Source organism: Antedon mediterranea, chromosome 7, assembly GCF_964355755.1.
Source record: "Antedon mediterranea chromosome 7, ecAntMedi1.1, whole genome shotgun sequence".
In the NCBI taxonomy this organism is placed as follows: domain Eukaryota; kingdom Metazoa; phylum Echinodermata; class Crinoidea; order Comatulida; family Antedonidae; genus Antedon; species Antedon mediterranea.
This window is the reverse complement of record NC_092676.1, coordinates 15,737,267-15,757,097: the sequence shown is the minus strand read 5'-3', so window position 1 is coordinate 15,757,097 and position 19,831 is coordinate 15,737,267. Positions and strand designations below refer to the sequence as shown.

The 19,831-nt window shown below is 35.5% G+C and overlaps 2 protein-coding genes across 2 annotated transcripts in view; one reads left to right on the top strand and one right to left on the bottom strand.

Moving 5' to 3' along the window:
• LOC140055251 (ankyrin repeat and BTB/POZ domain-containing protein 2-like) overlaps positions 1–19,831 on the bottom strand; it is a 50,338-nt gene that overhangs the window by 30,254 nt on the left and 253 nt on the right. The window lies entirely within an intron of this gene.
• The window catches only part of LOC140055259 (large ribosomal subunit protein uL15-like), a 165,228-nt gene continuing 152,785 nt past the window's right edge, over positions 7,389–19,831 (top strand). Inside the window, exon 1 of the mRNA XM_072100546.1 lies at positions 7,389–7,394. Within this exon, the coding sequence (XP_071956647.1) occupies positions 7,392–7,394 (3 nt within the window). The 5' untranslated portion in view covers positions 7,389–7,391. The remainder of the gene's footprint in view (positions 7,395–19,831) is intronic.

Genomic DNA, 19,831 nt, shown 5'->3' with positions numbered 1-19,831 from the left:
AGTCACGTGGACTGTTATTTTGCGTTGATTATATCCGTTTGAAACGAACTGTATTTGTTGGACTATTAAATCATTTAAACATATTATTATTACTAGTTTGTGTTTGTGTCTGGCAGTAATATCGTGACAAGTATTTCTCGTGTGATGTTATTTGCTGGAGATAAGCTTAATTCAGGCAAGGCAGTACTTTTGAATTTGGTTTATAAAAAGTTTGGAGAGTTGTTTAGAGAAAGTTTAATTACGTTTGAAGATGGTTTAGTTGCAGTTGTCAAACCTTTCAGTAAAGATCAATTATTGCATTACTACTTTCTTTGTCAACTGCATATTTGTGCATGATTAGGCGTTTGGATACAAATTTGGAATTATTCATAGGACAATATTCGATAAAGATATAAACCAACTACACAATGAGTTAACGAAAGTGCAAACTAAAACAAACACACGTGAACCGGCCCATACCAAATTCTCAGATAGTTGCAGATGACATTAGAGAACGTTTAAGTTCACAAATTGACAGTATTGTTTCTACACGTCAGGCAAATACTATAGAGAAATTAGATCTAGATTCACTGCTTTCACAAGTTGATCTACTTCCTTGGAACTTTATAGTTAGTTTGAGAAAAGATGAATACAAATCATTGATCACCGGTATGCCTTTTTCATGGGATACTCCATATATGCAATGTAGAGAGAGTAACCAATTGTACAAACGATTGTTTACAATTTTCTCGCTTATGTATATTCAAAATGAACGCAGTTATTCACCTTTACATCTTATAACTGCTGTTGCAATTGACAAATACACTCATACTTTTCTAGGCTAGGTTTGACAGTTTCGAAAGATACTTTTAGATGATTTCAGACGGATATAGTCAAGTCTGAAATTTGTAGGAAGGAAAAGATTGTATTCAATAGTGTCTGTGTTGTTTCTGCTGACAATATTGACAAAAACACAAGGTATTCTGCTGTTAATGTAGGTCAAAGTGGTAGAGGGTTTCATGGCAAATCTGTACAACATGTAGAGTCACTTTAAATACACCATGATCAGTTTCTGCTTCCAAAAAACATAGGCAGGTACCATCTAGTGTTTACAAGTAACGAAGCTAGTCCGTAGTTTGACAAGGCAACAGTACAGGGGTAGGTTTCCATTAGCTATAGTAGACTTTAGTGAGCTGTTTCTGAAAAAGTAGAACTTACTAAGTTGGAAGAAAACATATTTTACTACATGCTTTCCAAACAATGCATGCACAACAAACATCCCGATGTATGTTTGCCTAGCCTTAAAGATGTTTTATTTGCCAATAGCTCAAAGGAAACTTCTAAATCAAACTTTGAAATGGTCTCAATTTTGGATTTGCCTACAGACAACAAAGATACAATGAAACATATTCTTGACCTTTTGTATGATAAGTATCAAGTAGGTTCCAGGTTGTCAAAACTTGTAGTAGTAAGTGATGGAAAAATATATGCCATTTTAATGTAAGACCGAGTATGGTGATGCACTTAGTTGGATGCTTCCATTTATAGGCGACTGGCATTTGTTAAAGAACACTCAAGCTCCTTTAATGAAGCTATAATTAGACCCCATTTACACTTACGATTTAGGCCGGCCCTGGGTCGCCAATAAGTGTAAATACTCCAAAAAGTTAGGCCGGCCCTGGGCCAGACGCAGATCTGGGCCACCTCTCCAGATAGGTTCAGGAGCGGCTTTTACATTTTGGGCCGGCATACGCAGTGAACCGTGAACAACGTTTGACCTTTTTATGAGGTTGTTGTTATGACGATCCGACATTCTCGGTACATACCTTTCTCCTTTTCGCGCGACAATTTGTTTTCTTCATCGTTTATATAGTTAAATTTATTTGTACCAATTTTTATAAGATGTCTGAAAATCGTGGTTCCAATTGGACATACGAGGAGGTACTTGGGTTGCTCGGGATTTGGGCCGAGGAAAAAATACAGGCCCAAATGGACGGTAGCGTCCGAAACGCTGGCGTCTATCGAATTATTTCCGACAAGCTCCTACGTGAAAGTGGGATTGTTCGGAACGCACTGCAAGTGCAAAGGAAAATGAAAAAATTAAAAGCGGACTACAAGAAGGTGGCTGATAATAATAAAAAGAGTGGGGCAAGCAGGAAAACGTGCAAGCATTTCGAGGAACTGGACACAATACTTGGGTCCAGGCCTGAAATGAACTCGCCGGAAATTGTCTGTTCCCGCCGGCGTCAACATCAACAACCTGGAACATATTTTACTACATGCTTTCCAAACAATGCATGCACAACAAACATCCCGATGTATGTTTGCCTAGCCTTAAAGGTGTTTTATTTGCCAATAGCTCAAAGGAAACTTCTAAATCAAACTTTGAAATGGTCTCAATTTTGGATTTGCCTACAGACAACAAAGATACAATGAAACATATTCTTGACCTTTTGTATGATAAGTATCAAGTAGGTTCCAGGTTGTCAAAACTTGTAGTAGTAATTAGTGATGGAAAAATATATGCCATTTTAATGTAAGACCGAGTATGGTGATGCACTTAGTTGGATGCTTCCATTTATAGGCGACTGGCATTTGTTACAGAACACTCAAGCTCCTTTAATGAAGCTATACTTAGACCCCATTTACACTTACGATTTAGGCCGGCCCTGGGTCGGCAATAAGTGTAAATACTTGGACATACGAGGAGGTACTTGGGTTGCTCGGGATTTGGGCCGAGGAAAAAATACAGGCCCAAACGGTAGCGTCCGAAACGCTGGCGTCTATCGAATTATTTCCGACAAGCTCCTACGTGAAAGTGGGATTGTTCGGAACGCACTGCAAGTGCAAAGGAAAATGAAAAAATTAAAAGCGGACTACAAGAAGGTGGCTGATAATAATAAAAAGAGTGGGGCAAGCAGGAAAAAAAAAAAAGTGTACCCACCGGCCTAGCCTAGCACGGCGATACTCCCTTGAGCGCCTGTCAACCTCTCTCAGAAAACGTCTTCTACTCTTTTGAACACGATCTTGATATTTTGTAAAAAGAACCTCCTCTTCATTATCCTCATCTGTGACTTCTTTCAATAAAGTATTCCTCCGCTTGTTTCGCATATACATAAAATACAGCCATATTATATATAAAACAGTGGGGTTCATTTTGTTTTTAACGGGACAAAAAACAACAATACAGTATAAATATAAAACGGTCGCTTCGCGCGGAAAGTTGAATTGACCATCGAGAGAGAAAAATGTAAACAAACTGTACTTCGTACCCCAGCAAGCAATGGTACTTCCGACCAGTAATCTGTGTCGCTAGTGTAAACGCTCTGGGCCGGCCTAAAAGGTAAATATTTGCTACCGGCCCAGGACCGGCCCTGGACCTAAATCGTAAGTGTAAATGGGGTCCCAGATGCGGGTCTCAAGAACTTATTAGGTTTATTCCATCATGGCGCAACAAACATTTTTTTGTTACAAACCTAGGAAGCTATATACTGTATGGAACTCAGTTAGGACAGTTTCTACACGATCAACCGTCGACTGTAGAGGCCACGGTAGTTGAGTGTATAAAACTATCTAGAAATCTTGAGAATATTAATGTGTTGTCAAAGGCTGAGCTAACTTCAGTAGGTTCAGCTGTATCATCTTTAGTGGATAAATTTGATTTGAGTTCTGTAGAACTAAAGCTAATAAGGATGCAACATTTCGTTTTTGGAATAACTTCACAAGACGCGATATGTTGGCTTATGTGGGCATATATTTATCTATTAGAAGTAGGAACTTCAGTTTGCACAACATGTGCATTCTCAATCTTGCACCAATTTATTTTGCTTTAGATAGACATCTATACTTGCGTTTGGTCCTGCATCATTGGCAGAATTGAAATGTTTCCCACTTGAAATTCTAGATTATTTTAATAAAAGTGCATTTTCAGTTAGTATTTCTGGTACTAGTTTTGCTAGTGTGGCTTTTGATGAAGCTCATGAGATGGTCATAAATAAGAAAGTTAAGATGGCTATGACATTAAATAGTATGGGAGAGCATACCACTCAAGTTCATTCATTACCTTTCCGTGCCAACATATTGGCAAATATTCAAAGTCAGTTAGTAATTCTAGTCAACAATCACAGATATGTCCCCTAGCATTATGAAAAGTGTAAGTAGTAATATTCAGGCGTATATGGCTAAAATGAAGGAATCTGCTCTACATGTTGATTCAGTAGATGCACAGAATATTTGTCACTTATGTACTTTTAGCATTCCATCAGCTAACGTTAGTAAAGACCTTCTGTCCTACTATGATTCAGGATATAGTGAATTTATTTCATATACATCTTGTGTTTTTCTGGCTGATCCAAATTCAAAGAAAATAGTTAGGAAAAAGACAAACTTAAAGATGTTCACACCTAGGAAAGTTACTGTTCACAAAAAAAAATGGCGAGATAGCAGACCAAAAACTTCAGATAGCGTGCCTTCGTCGGCAGGTAGCCTACTCAAAGTTACACGGCGAGGCGGTCACTACTCTTAGTCAGGTCAAAGTCCGACCGATTTGTTTGATAGTATAGTTAAGGATCATGGTGACGGTCTAGATGGACTTATTGCATTCGTAGATGAAATTAAGATTAGGACAAATTTCCATGGATATCTACAGAGTCTAGCTGGATGCCTACTTCATTGGCTTTAAAATTTCATTGGCTTACCGTAGGTGTTATGTTGCAGTTTATGGTCACATGCAGTTGACAGTCACTGCTAATAATGGCTAATTATGGTTAATGATCTCAATACAGTGGGATACTGAAGATAACATGGAGAAAGTAAAGGAAATATGTAAAGTACCTTAAACTGGGTTGTAAGTGTAAACTGCTTGCAATTCCAGACGATGCAAAAGCTTCTTATCAGATAGGGCATGTGCCTGTAAAGATTGTACTAACTTGCCAAAAAGTAATATGTCTTCCAGTTCAGTTGAACTTGGTGAAGAATCTGAATCTGATGTTTCTGATGTAGATAGTCTATCAGAATCTGATTCTGAATTAGAAGATTAGTCGCACATTTTTTTTAATGAAATTTCAGCAGGTGGCTGGTTTCAGTTTAGTAAAGTGGGCATGTGTGTACTTGATCAAAAATGTATTCCATTTTGTCTTTTGTTGAGTAATATTGATTAACATAATTAATTTCCTTTTGTTTCTTTTCTTTTTATTTACAAGTTTGGATGCCAGTGTTTGATAATTTTAGGATTTTAACCAAGTACCTAAATTAGTCAGCATACCGTACCAAGCCAGAATGTCTGCATACTGTAGGGAACCAACTTTTATGTGCATTTACTACACCAATTTATATTCAAGTTTAATATGTGTGCTATGTAAATAATTTATAGACCTATATGATATATTTGAAAACCTTGAAAGTTATTAATATTATTATAATAATTAGATTTGTTTGCATTAGAATAGTATAAAGCCGTACCAAAAGTAGTATTTTTTTATATGCACTATAAACCTTGAAAGTATTTATGCCAATACTATTTAGTTTTTTGAAGAATTTGTGGTGTGATGATTGCAGTGATAGATTGTGCATTGTGAATTAATATTTATTAATTAATAACAATAATAAATGGAATTTGAAATTAAACAACATAAATACTGTAATGCAGTCTAGTCTGACCTTGAAAGTTTTATTAAAAGCAGTCTGGTTCCCCTACGACTAATGCCATGACGTCATTTTAAGCCATCTGGTGCTGTAAGGCTATTGCCGGAAAATGGCTGCTATTTTAGAATTCATTCGCTTTTCTCAAACAAATACAGCCATTTTTTCTTAAAGAGAGTTTAACAATTTCCTTTGGTAGAAATGTTTGGAATATAAATTTACGTCACGAGTGGTTAACCGGATTTTTGAAAAGACATTCATACCTATCAATTCACAGACCACAAGCAACAAGTTTGGCACAAGCCAGCAGTTTTAACAAAACAAATGTTGCCACGTTCTTTAATCACCTCTCAACTGTTCTAACTCGACTTAACTTTGGCCTGCAGACATATGGAACATGGAGGAAACTGGCGTGCCCACTGTTCAGAAGCCAGCAGTGCCTGAAGATGATGAACCAATGGCAGAGGATAACCTTCTAATGTCATTAAATGACCCGCCAATGTCGTTAAATAACCTGTCAATGCCAGTAAATGACCTGCCAATGCCATTAAATGACCTTCCAGTGCCGTTAAATGGCCCGCCAATGCCAGTAAAGGATACTGAAGTAGTGCATGAAGATAAACCTTGACCTAGTACCATACCGGGACCCAGTGGTGTAATTTTCACTGCCAAAAGCAGCACCCCTGAAGAGCTACGACCACTTCCAAAAGCCGGACCAAGAAACAAAGACTCTAAACAGTCATAAGTCCTACAAGCTAGGCGATATTTTTAAAAAGATCGATACCGCCGGAATGGTTTGGTGCCAGGCATGCGAGACGAAACACAACTACGGATCGAAAGGCTTAGCAGCCTTGGTTGATCATGCAAAATCGTCAAAACACGTTAAAATCGTCGATCATCAATTCACAAACCGACGTTTAACCGAATTAATGAACTTTGTACCTCATGATGATCAAAGTACAGTATTTATTATAAAACTGACCGATTTTACACGATCAACAACAACGGCCGGTTTATAAACCGGTTAGATATTCAACTACCCAGGAAAAACAATTACCATATGAAATTCCTGGAATTGTAGCAACTGCTTATCCTCTTGCTGCAACACCAAACAACATACAGGCTGGCTTCAAAGCAACTGCGGTATTTCCCTACAACAGAGATATATTTCCAGAATCAGCATTTGCACCATCATATGTTACTGACCGTCCAATGCCTGAAAATAAGGCTCCAGTGCCTGAAGATGATGAACCAATGGCAGAGGATAACCTTCTAATGCCAGTAAATGACCTGCCAATGCCATTAAATGACCTTCCTGTGCCGTTAAATGGCCCACCAATGCCAGTAAAGGATACTGAAGTAGTGCATGAAGATAAACCTTGACCTAGTACCATACCGGGACACAGTGGTGTAATTGTCACTGCCAAAAGCAGCACCCCTGAAGAGCTATGACCACCACCACGGACCAAGAAACAAAGGCTCTAAAAAGTCGCAAACGCGACAAATACGCCTTTCAAAAAAACAGTTGAGGAAAAAAAGAGCAAAAGACTTAGTAGCTACTGTAAAAAACAATAAAATTTTAAAAAGTCTGTTTAAAAAAAAATTTTTAAAGATGTGTCGCGTAAAGTAAAAGGCTAAAAAAGCAGCCTGTGAAGGATATAATTAATGAATCATCTTCTGAAGAAGATAATGACAACTTTTGTCTTGTATGTATGGAGCCATATTCTAACAGTAGGTCTAAAGAAGTTTGGGTCCAATGCTTAGATTGCAAAATGTGGGCTCATGAAGATTGCACAACAGGCTTAGCCGTGTATGTTTGTCACAATTGTGAGTCTAGTGGTTCAGATTAGGACTGTTTGAAAAAAAAAAACATGTTTTAATGTAGTATTTATGGCGGCACTGTTAATAGTTACTGATTAAATGTTTGTTTTGATGTAAAAAATAAATGTGTCATAGTTTTCTGTTAAATAATCATTAAAATACATTGCGACAACCTGCCCCATATGTTGCGACGACCCCCAGAATGGGGCTGGTTGTCTCGGTTGACCGCAAAAATATCATATTTCAATTGGAGTTATATAAGTAAAATTCAGTAATTATATGCATAAGATGTTGTACTTCAACAAAACCAAGTAAAACAAATTAAAATGATCACACTAATTAAAAAATTAACAAAAACTGAAAAAATGTGACAACCATCCCCGGTCTTCCCATCTCTTATAAGTGTACAAAGGCAAATAAACAATGTCAATTATTGTACACTCTTAAAACAAAATACAAGACAAACACCAGTCTGGATAACATGGTGCTCAAAGCTGACCTCAAACAAAATATACTTGAGTATGCTAAAAAAGCAGCAGCTATTTGTTATGCCATTACCATACATGTTCTTTGCCAATTGGCCTATTCTTTGGCAGTTGCAAATAATGCTCCTAATAATAATATGGTAATCATTCTTTAATAATCATACTTTCTGATGAATTTTTTTTGTTATAATTGTTGCAGACACCCCAACAAGACTTGTGAATTACGCAGACGAAAATCATGCGACTGTTATCCCAACCACTTAGATTCATGGAAGTCTAGCCATTTGGCCACCCTTTAAGTCATTATTCAATCTGTGAGTTAATAAAATATTATTCATTCCTCTTGGACTAATTACTACAACAAAAGAACAAGAAAAATACAAATAATTTGACTAACATCAACATTAATACAATAATCCCTGCACTTAGCTATCCAAACAATACAATGTACACAATAAGAATGAAACAAGACCTATGAACATTCCATCTATTCAAAACTGAAGTTTAGCTTTTGCATGATTGGAAATAAGTTATTGAAATCCTTTGTTAGTAGAGAATGCAATAATTTACCTGTATCATAAACACCCTATTTATTAAAAAATGAATTTATTCAACTTTATCAAAGCAGACATTCACCTTGAATGAGACTGAAAATTGTCTAACATTACAAACCCATCTACAGTACACCAAATGTCAAGCAGACCATTTATTATGAAAACTATTTCATTTTTATACCAACATTGCAAGTTTATTTTCCCTGCTTTTCCATTCAATATCTTTGGATTTATATGTACACATTGGGAGCAGGATAGTTGTCGATGGACAGTAGCTATTAGGAGTTAAACGATCACATGATTTTCTGGTCATGTGTCATTGCGCCGGTTCTTTGTTTTCTTTCCATGTTTTTGTCACACAACGCTTTCTAGAAATTATTGAAATCTTTATATTTATAACTACCGCAGCCGTATACAGTAAAGTGTTCCAACATCGTTTTTTTTTATTTTAAAAGCATTAACAATAAAATATGGGCATATAGTATGTCAAATTTAGCGAAAGCTACAAGACGTGGCTATGCATTCAAGCCAGAAGCTAGGCCTATAGAAGGCAGTAATGTAAATACACCAAGGCAGCCCACTGTGCGTCATGCAGCAGCAGAGTGGCGACTTCGTAGGATGACTTGGTGCCGATGAGGACTGTGAAATAGGGAATAACAATTTCCTTATTCAATTCAGAATCCTTTCCTGATTATTCAAAGAATGGTATAAACTAAATCATAAACGATTCCTTAGGAGAAGTAGGAGACAATAATAAATGTTATTGTTAACTAGGCAAGCCTGTTCTCACAAAATAAACTAAATAATCAACAGAAAACAATACTACACTAGTCCCAAGTTCCTTTTGACAAGTGAATATGCCAGTAACATTACTAAGCCTATTCACTATGCTTACACAGTTATTCTGCTTCATTTACAGAACATTATAGATATATAGCATATCGTTGTTACATCTTGTGGGTATATATTTAAAACTCAGCAAAGGAGATAGAAGAGCAATTCCAGCTTTTTGTGTGTGGAAGATTAGAGACAAATATTCTGAGGAGAGTGAGAACTACACAGGATTTACAGATGATGAATTTCCTTTTGACAAGTGAATATGCCAGTAACATTACTATAGCCTATTCACTATGCTTACACAGTTATTCTGCTTCATTTACAGAACATATAGATATATAGCATATCGTTGTTACATCTGGTGGGTATATATTTAAAACTCAGCAAAGGAGATAGAAGAGCAATTCCAGCTTTTTGTGTGTGGAAGATTAGAGACAGATATCCAGAGGAGAGTGAGAACTACACAGGATTTATAGATGATGAAGTTCCTTTTGACAATGAATTTTCAGAATGAACAATTTTTTTAAAACTGGATAATTTATTCAAAAGTATTGTGAGACTAGTAGTACTGTATAATAATCTAAATTTTCAAAGGAATTCCTTCTATCATAGTTTTCAATAGAGGGAGCTATGTGGTCAGACCTGTTTCTCATGTCCGTAAAAATTGACTATTATTCAACTGTAATATACGTATATTACAATACGCCATTTCAGGCGCTCGAGCTCCTTTATTCGGAGGCTACACAACTTTGTTATTAGCTACAGAGGGAGTCTTAAAATTCATCACTACCCATCTTTCTTATTGCTTGGCCTGAATTGCTAGAGGTTGCAATTATACAACTGGTGAAAGCGACCTGGCTGACTGAGACAATTGCTACATAGTCCCATGCTTAGTCAACTTCCTGCTATGCGGAAAAGGTTGTAAACTCGTGATGATTTGTAAAATACTTAAACGATCGTCGACCGTAGTGGGTGGTCGCTTTAGTGAGAGGATTTTCAAACTTAACCAAACTTTAGAAAGGCTGTTTGCCAATAGGCATGAATTCATCCTGTGAACGCTTATGGGGCGATTTTTCTCATCATGTAGATGCTCCGCTGATCCAGTGTTACTTAGGTGGACCTCAGCAACACCGGATCAAGGATTTATTCAACAAGGTTCATGGATGACCTTATTTTATGTTGCTACTATGAGAGTTTCTGCTTACTCATCAATATAGCAATATCACAAAAGTCAACCAATAAAATAATCAATTACTATTTATTCAAATAGCAACTACGATTTTACTTAAACCCAATACTAATTAATATACGAATAATTTTTTTGTTTCCCTTAATTTTTCTTCAAATGACCAAAATTCCAATTAAATAAAACATTAGGTAGTACAGACGTCCGATTGCAGCTAGTCTAACAAAAAAGAGAGTGTCTGGGCCTATTCTAACTATAGATAACACTTCCCAAAAAGAAAATGTCAGTTCCAATAGAACAATGGACTTGTCGTCCTTGGTCAGATCACAGGTCAAGTCAACGTGACATAACAAACATGGTTTACAGTAAACTAAGAAAGAGAACAGACGATAAATGTGATCAAGTAAATTTGGTTTTTCAAATTTTCCAAGTTTGCCTGTAAGATGCTATACCTATGCTGTTCAAATATTGTTATGTTTTGTTTCAGGATACACAATTTTGAGATTTCCAGACAGAACAGGCTTGAATTCATTGGAAAAGGGCAGGTGTGGCTTAACTCCAGTGATGCTGTTTTGAGCTTGCTATGAAACATTGTCAAATCTGAGTCTGTGAAGTGAATACTTCCACCAGATGCAAGGCAGACTTCTATCATTTTCTCAATGCACTAAAAGCATTCAGTTGAAATACTGTATGTTGGAGTTAGACAATCATTATCTAACAATTGACTTAAACAATTTACTACTTTGTAGTAGTTATAGACTATCAACATGTTGGTGCAGTATCCACTGCTTTTTAGGGTTAGAAACAGAACATTGCTTTTTACACCTTGAGTCGTGTAAGTATGTGATGGTTGTCATCATATGTACTGTACATGCGGTATAAATGTCACACAGGTTAATTCGTACTTTGTGTAATTTATCGTAGAATTTGCCAAAAGAAAACGAATAGTTTCAAACCCTGTAATCTTGATTTTGACACTTGGGAATGAGTTATATTAAATATATTCAAAAAGATTCAACAATGAATGAAGAACTGCTATTAGTAATCAAATGAACTGAATGCTATTGTAACATTTAGAATGCATCATTGTATGGAGTAATTAATTTAGGCCAAGCTTTGCAACAGACATGCAATAATAATGCAATTTTTTTGAATTTTTATTTTGGCTATTATCAAAATGGTATTTTTTAACTTGACCTTTTCAGAAAAACTTTTGTATTACAGAGCTAGAGTTGCCTAAAAATTGCTACTGTCCAATTGTTCAAAGTGTCAGGATTAAAGACACAATACTTAACAAGGAAATTGTTGCATTATCTTCATCGTTATCAAGAAACATTGTGACAAAGAGAGGTGGTAAAACATTCAACTGGCCTGTGCGGAATGCAGTTTACTTTTGCCTTGAGCAAGATGTTCCAGCAACTAACATTACAAATGTATTACGTTTGCAGTTAAGGAACTTGGTGGTATGAGAATTGAGTTCTACCTGATGCGGTCTCATGTTTACGTATGCTGTGTGCAATGAGAGAGCTTTCAAGAATACAAGTTGGTGAGGTTTTGGAAGGCAGTCTTTAGACTGATAATAACTAAAGTAGTTCCCATATTATCTAGAAAATAACCATAATGCGACAGAATTTAACCAAATTTATCGGATGCAAGTGCCAGTAAAATCCAGAACTATGAGAGATCCTTGTGGTCAACAGATTGTGGGCGATCCAGAGAACCATCATATGTGGCACATGCAAGCAAAATCGCATGTGTAGATTGGATTCTGTTGAAAATAGTTTTTTGGCCGATATACAATGAGTAGAAAACTAAACATTGCTTCTGACTGAATTGATTTGGTGATACATTACAAAATATTAAAGGGAAAAGACAGAACTATCAGTTCTGGATAGGAATGGATTGGGTTTTTTCCCTTGTGTGGTAATCAACCACTTTTATTCATTTTTGGCAATCTCATGTTGATCATATCAAACCAAAAAATAACTATAAAACATCAAAATACATCAATTGACAACTTCAAAGATTAAATGATTAATTAGGATGGATTTTTTACAAGAAGAGTATTTAATGGTGTTCAATGCAGGATAGTAGATATACAAATTAAACATACCAGAGGCTAGTTGCCATACCTTTGCATGTACAGATATCATGCAGGTTAGTTGGTGGTACTGCTACAAGTTTACATTAAAAAATTTTAACTTTTAAGTCCCTTGTTAATGTTATGAAATTAGATTTAAAAACACCTTTTTTCAGGATGATTTTAATAAGTAAAAATATAGCAAGTACTATGTTTTGCGAACGTTCAAATAGACCGATGTTATTTTTAGTATGGTCTTATGTCACCTTGGTGTTGTTGATGGCTCTGTGTTTCACTGCATGATCATCATTACCACCCACCCCTTGATTTTACTTTAGGCCAGTATGATGTCATAACAAATATACGACAAGTTGTGTCCCTTTTTGGATTTTCTAATCCTGATCGATTCTCTGACTTTAAACCAGGATGATCCCTCCTTTCTGAAGATTTTAAGTGTCCAAAATTAGAATGTGGATGGACTGCGATGATAGCTCATAATAATGTGAATTGACTTTCTTGATAGGGTTTAAATACGTCTGTATTTTTTGTGTTCTCTTGGACATCAGACTGATGTTCTACAGTAAGTTCTTGTTTTAAGGGCTTGTTTCAATCCTGTTTCTTCAAGGCCTCCTCCAATTCTCCTTGTTGGCAGTTGAACTTTGTAAATGTAGCCACCATTAAGTTTCTTCTTTTTCTATATTTTGGGTACTATTCCAGTTCTTTCTTTTTCTGTGCTTTGAAGAAGAATAGTCTTCTTTTTTAAAAAACAAACATCTCAATCAGTTTTTTTTTATTTTAAGTTTTTGGAAGATGTTTTTTGTTTTTTTTGTTGCAGACTTTATGAAATGCATAATCCAGAGCTTGTCTGATGTTTTCCTTCCTTGTTTCCTCTTCTTGTCTGTTTATAGGTTGATATGTGTTTACACTGTAGTTCATCATGTTTTTGATGATTGAGGAAAAAAAGAGGTTGGAGGAAATTGTTGATGATGCAGTAAAACACAGTACTCTCAAAACCACAGTGCCGACAGATCAGATTAGAAGCATCATCAGTTTATTGAAAATACATTGTTAATGTATAGTAGTTGTAAATTCTTCATTTTTATCTTTTTTACTTTTGCTAGGATTAAGAATCACAATTAAATTCATTCTGATATAAGTGTTTGTAAATCACTTAAAAGTGAGGCAGTGTATTGGCATTGAAAGATGAAAGGTTGTGAGTAAACGATGTTTATGATATACAGAATATTTAGGAGATGGGGACACTTCTATTAAGAAAGTATGTGAAACAAACTTAATGTGTAAAGATGTGTAACCCGGCGGAGACTACTGAAAATTTAAAATTCAGTTTGGGAATGTCTAGGTGGTGCAGCAAAATTGATAGACCAAAAAATTGACACCTTACAAAATAATATGCAATGTTGTCAATTAAAAGGAAGGATAGACTACTGGGAAGGACACGTCATGGAAATTAAGCAACTTCTTTATCTCACTTTTCAGTCTGGTGGTTTTTGGTGTCTTCACCAAATCAGGACTGATTAAAAAAATAATGGAGTTGGCTATTGATCGTATTTTCGCGAGGTCGATAGCTAATTTTATCACCTTGCATTATTTTGTAGTTTAACATTTTTTACCATACTATTCAAGATTTGGTTAACAAATAAACATTTTATTGTTTGACCACGCTAAAAGTACAACAAAAATAGCTATAAAGAAGATTTTACTTATATTTAGTACAGTACGTGAACCAGGAAGTACTAATGGCTAGAGCTACAAACAGTAAACAAGCGCAAGTGAACAAAAATGATCGTATAAGAATGTGCAGGTGTACAAAAGCATCAGGCAGTTGAGATCTACTGATCTCACGAGATTCGAGGTAAGGCTTTGGCAATTTGTTTTTATCTATGGCTATTATATGAATTTGTTGTTGATGCAATTGAAGGATTTGCATTTTTTGAAAAGGAAACAATAGATGGGAAACGAAACATACTAGATGAATGCTGGAAAGAGCGCAAGCATTCCCAGGTACACATAAGATTCACTTCATTATAACTGCTAAGAAACATGTTGCTTTAAATATAGCCATTCCACTCAGATGCAACAGTTCATATTAAAGCAGTTAGCGCTTAACAATGCTATGCAAATTCAATTGGTTGCTTTCTCCATATGTGACAATTATCACTGAATTTTCAAAAACCATGAAATGCATCATCACCATAAAAATTAGAATGGCAGGATGAAAAAGGAAACGACCGAAACGATCAAAAGCACCATCACCAGCTCAAGCATCACCACCAGGATCAACTTCAACAGCTTCTCCTCTAACAACACCACATCCAGCATTATCACCAACATATCCCATCATTAACACAACATTGCCGCATTATCTTGAAAAGATTAACATCACCATCTGTTATCATCAACTTCTCCAGCATCATCTCTGTTACCAACATTCTCACCCATCATCTCAAGCGTCATCCCCATACCCATCACTAACACAACATTGCCGCATTATCTTAAAAAGATTACCATCATCACCATAAAAATTAGAGTGGCAGGATGAAAAACAAAACGATCAAAAGCACCATCACCAGCTCAAGCATCACCACCAGGATCAACTTCAACAGCTCCTCCTCTAACAACACCACACCCGGCATTATCACCAACATATCCCATCATTAACACAACATTGTCGCATTATCTTAAAAAGATTACCATCATCACCATAAAAATTAGAGTGGCAGGATGAAAAACAAAACGATCAAAAGCACCATCACCAGCTCAAGCATCACCACCAGGATCAACTTCAACAGCTCCTCCTCTAACAACACCACACCCGGCATTATCACCAACATATCCCATCATTAACACAACATTGCCGCATTATCTTGAAAAGATTAACATCACCATCTGTCATCATCAACTTCTCCAGAATCATCACCTTGTCCTTCACCGACACCACACCCATCATTAACACAACATTGCCGCATTATCTTTAAAAGATTACCATCATCATCACCATAAAAATCATCAGTCATAATGTCAAAAACAAATTGAACAACACAACGTGCGCGATCAATAACGCAAACACAACACAAGGATGAACTTTGTACACCACAAACAAAGCAAAGAGAGGAGATGACTATCATACAAACACATCAACAAGAAATGAAAATTCTTAAGCAATTACCTACTGAAAAAAGACAAAAAAATGGAAAAAGAATGGCAGGAGGAAAAAGGAAACATAAAATAGTGATTCACTTTCTTTTATTTTCCACTCATATTTTCAGCGTCTACCCATGTAATAATCTTGAAAAAAGAAATGAAGTATGGGATAGAATAGTGAAAAAATGAAAGACAAAATTCCTTCGAATCAAAATTTTTCGTTCAACCAACCTGCAGCAGGAAGATAAGGACGACGTTTCATGATACAGACGAAATAGAAAATTATGTCTCTCACCAATGAGAGACATTGGAAAACATTGGCATTGCCAATGCTGCAGTAATGGTTTGTTAATTATCACAAAAAGCCAATATAGTACTAGTAAACAGAATTGCCTTTTGATGCTATATATGGTAATATCAACATATGCAAAAGATTGATTGATGCTAAAGTCAACCTGCAAAAGACACAAATTCAGACATTTGCAGAGATTCTTTAAGGAAAAAAAAGCGTAAAAAATAGTATTTCCACAGCATTGTATTTCAGTGTTTATATGATAACATCAATGTTTGCAAAATCTTCATTGATGCTAAAGCTAAGGTCAACCTGCAAAAGTCAAAACACAGAGAGAGGCATCTGCAGACAGATTTTTTAGGAAAATTAGTCTTTAATATTCTCCATGGGCACATTCTGTAAACTTTAGGCTAAGTCGGTGCAAAAGATTTGTGTATAACAATCTATACTTATGACAATGGAATAATGGAATAGGACCTTAGTTCTATTGAGTTGATTTCGGAACTCGAGGTAATGATTCAGAGGGACTGACTGGGGCATTCGTATTGCGGTGTGAGTGGTGAAATTCTTGGACCGCCGAAAGAATACCAACTGGGAAAGCATTTGGCAAGATTGTTTTCATTAATCAAGAACAAAGGTAGAGGTTCGAAGGTGATGAGATACAACAATGCCGACATTCTGTAACCTTTAGGCCAAATTGGTACAAAAGATTTGTGTATGGAAACAATCTGTACTTGCATGAAAAAAAAAATAAAAATTTACCACATAACAGGGAAGACAAAGATCAATCTGACATTGTATGCAGAACAATAACTATGATATTGCCCAAACAGGCAATATAAATGAGACTCTCTCATCTATTTTGATATTAGGTCTGGAAATCCAAACTGTGAAAACACAAAAATATTTAATATTTCAATAGCATTTCAACAGAATTGCCTTTTGATGCATGCTATATATGGTAATATAAACGTATGCAAAAGATTGATTGATGCGAAAGTCAACCTGCAAAAGACACAAATTCAGAAATTTGCAGAGATTCATTAAGGAAAAAAAAGCGGGTGAAAACATTTTAATATTTCAATAGTATTTCAACAGCATTACATTTTAGTGTTTATTTGATAACATCATAGAGACTATTATAGTGAACTGGAGAAAAAACTGTTATTTTGTCCTTTGACGATCATTCCGATCGCCCTGATAATAATCTATCTATAATCTATCCTTGAAAAAATCAAGACTTAACCGATGCTAACTGGGGTACTTACACACTGACCCCTGAATTTGAAAGTGAATTAATGAAAAGGAAAAACCGGAAATAACTCCAATGGTAAGATTTTACTATTAATTTTATTTATTATTTTATTATTTAGGATCTAGCTAGGCCTACAGTAACTAGCTAGGCGGCATAGTTCTACTGTGCTTGGCGGATTCCTAGGCGGTTGCCTGCGGTAGACATGAACGGCGGTTTTAACTATGATTTCCTTCAATGCTGCTGGCTAGCTCTTTTTATATAATAAATAGTCGCTAAACAAATTAAATGTTTGAACAATTTTATTTACGTATCTGTGTAATAATATTTAGACTTAGATAAATTATTTGTTATTTTAAAAATTATTTTTATTGTTTAGCCTAGCCTAAAAACAGCCTATTCAGCCTATACTAGGTATTATTATATTATTTTCTAGGCCTAGGTGAAAATGAAGCAGAACATTCTGAGCTCTTAACTACAAGTAATGAATCGACTACAAGAATCTACACATTGTTTAATGTTATTCAATAGAGTTATTAATTACAAGGAAATAAACACTGTTCATTACGAAATAAGTAAGTTACTTACATTTTTTATTTATTACAAGTGTAGGAAAAAAGCGTAGTACATCAAAACCATAGAAGATAGATAAAACTAATCCATGACCAGAACCAATTATACAAGCTGATCAAATTCTGGAAAGATGTAACCTTGTTGATATAATGTCAACTATAAGAAGAAATCCTTTGTAATTGGATTCTGAAAACTATGTGAATTTGTCGAGCGTTTTGGAGCACCAACCAACCAAGAAAAAGAACTCAGGGTTAAATAAGTTTAAGGTAGAACTTTGTAAGAAGATTAGTAGCAGCGGACCAAAAACAATTGGCACATAGTCTAGTGACCTTTTGAATAAGGAAATACACAGATTAAATTACGATAGTTTAAGGAATGCATGGAAATCTATTCTACAGAAAGAGTGAATGCATTTCCAATTAATTTTGTGTATGGACAAATAATAACTGAACTGTACAAGTTATCTTGCCTCTTAATCATGAAGTCCAGTCATTGAAAGAAAGAATGAATGATTCCACTCTTGACGAACATGAGGAGCAGATTGTGCGGTATGTAGCTGGTTATGTGTCTTTTGCATCAAGGTTAAGCGATACAAAAGACAATCCACCGCAGTTGCAAAAGCATATGTACAAGTGCTGAAGACGGATGATAAGATGAACAACATTACACTGAAAAGTGGATAAATATACAGAACAGAGGTGGATTATTTAGAGTTAATGCTTCTGCATATAGCATCTTTAGCATTATGGAGAAAGTGGTGAAGTCAAGCCTTAACATGTGGATTATTTAGAGTTAATGCTTCTGCATATAGCATCTTTAGCATTATGGAGAAAGTGGTGAAGTCAAGCCTTAACATGTGGATTATTTAGAGTTAATGCTTCTGCATATAGAATCTTTAGCATTATGGAGAAAGTGGTGAAGTCAAGCCTTAACATGGATGACATCAATAAGTTTCGGACTGAAAGTATGAATAATTTCTTGACAGTTTAAATTTTGAAGAATGACTATGTTTTGAATGTGTAGTACGATTTCATAAATGGAACACTATCAGGAGATGCAAGCCACATACTGTTAAAAATTATTGCTCAATATTATGTCAAAATAAGGAGCAAAAGATTTGTGAAAGGCATAATCAATATTCGGAAACTGAACAAAGACCCAACTGTTTCGAAAAAGCAGTGAGAACAGTTGATAAATAATTTAGAGTTAACTTCCATGAAACACAGCTATCAGACTACAGAACAGAACACAATTTGAGTCAGACAACAACAGAAATGTCCTCGGCAAACAGTTGGTTTAGTGTTATCAGTGAACTCCATGCAAAGTTGATGTTTTTAAAATAAATTTTATGATTTCTGACATGACAGTCCAAATTATACAATTTTTTTTTTAGTTTTATTTAAAAGGGATGTCGATAATCACAATCTTTTTAAATGTGGTGTCATGATTTAAATGGTGTTTAAGTATGCAGATAATAATTTTTATAATCCAGTTTGTTATTGTGACAATATGATCCTTATTTTAACTTAGCATACATTAGTGGCAAGTTACGCATGGGCAGGAAATACTCCGGTGTGTTTTGAATTACTAATTATTATTTTATTGTTCCCAGGGTTATCCCATTGTATTCGTTTGTAATTCAATAGGGGTGCACTCTGTTACGGGGTACCTGAAATTTTAGCGCTATACTATCTTTGCTTCATTTACAGGCCTGTATACGCAAGCTTGTCCTTCTTCGCATTGTGGTGGTATTAAATGCTTAATAAATGTTAGTGTAGGCACAGTTACACAAGACTGACATGAGCAGCGACGATCGTCAAGATCCGCCATGTCTGGGTATTTTCTTAACAGACTTTTTATGGAATAACGGTGTATAACATAACTCTATTGCTAGATATTCATCTCGATTATTCAGAGTCAAAACTGTTCTTTTTTACATTAGCCCACAGACTATAAAGTATCCATTATAC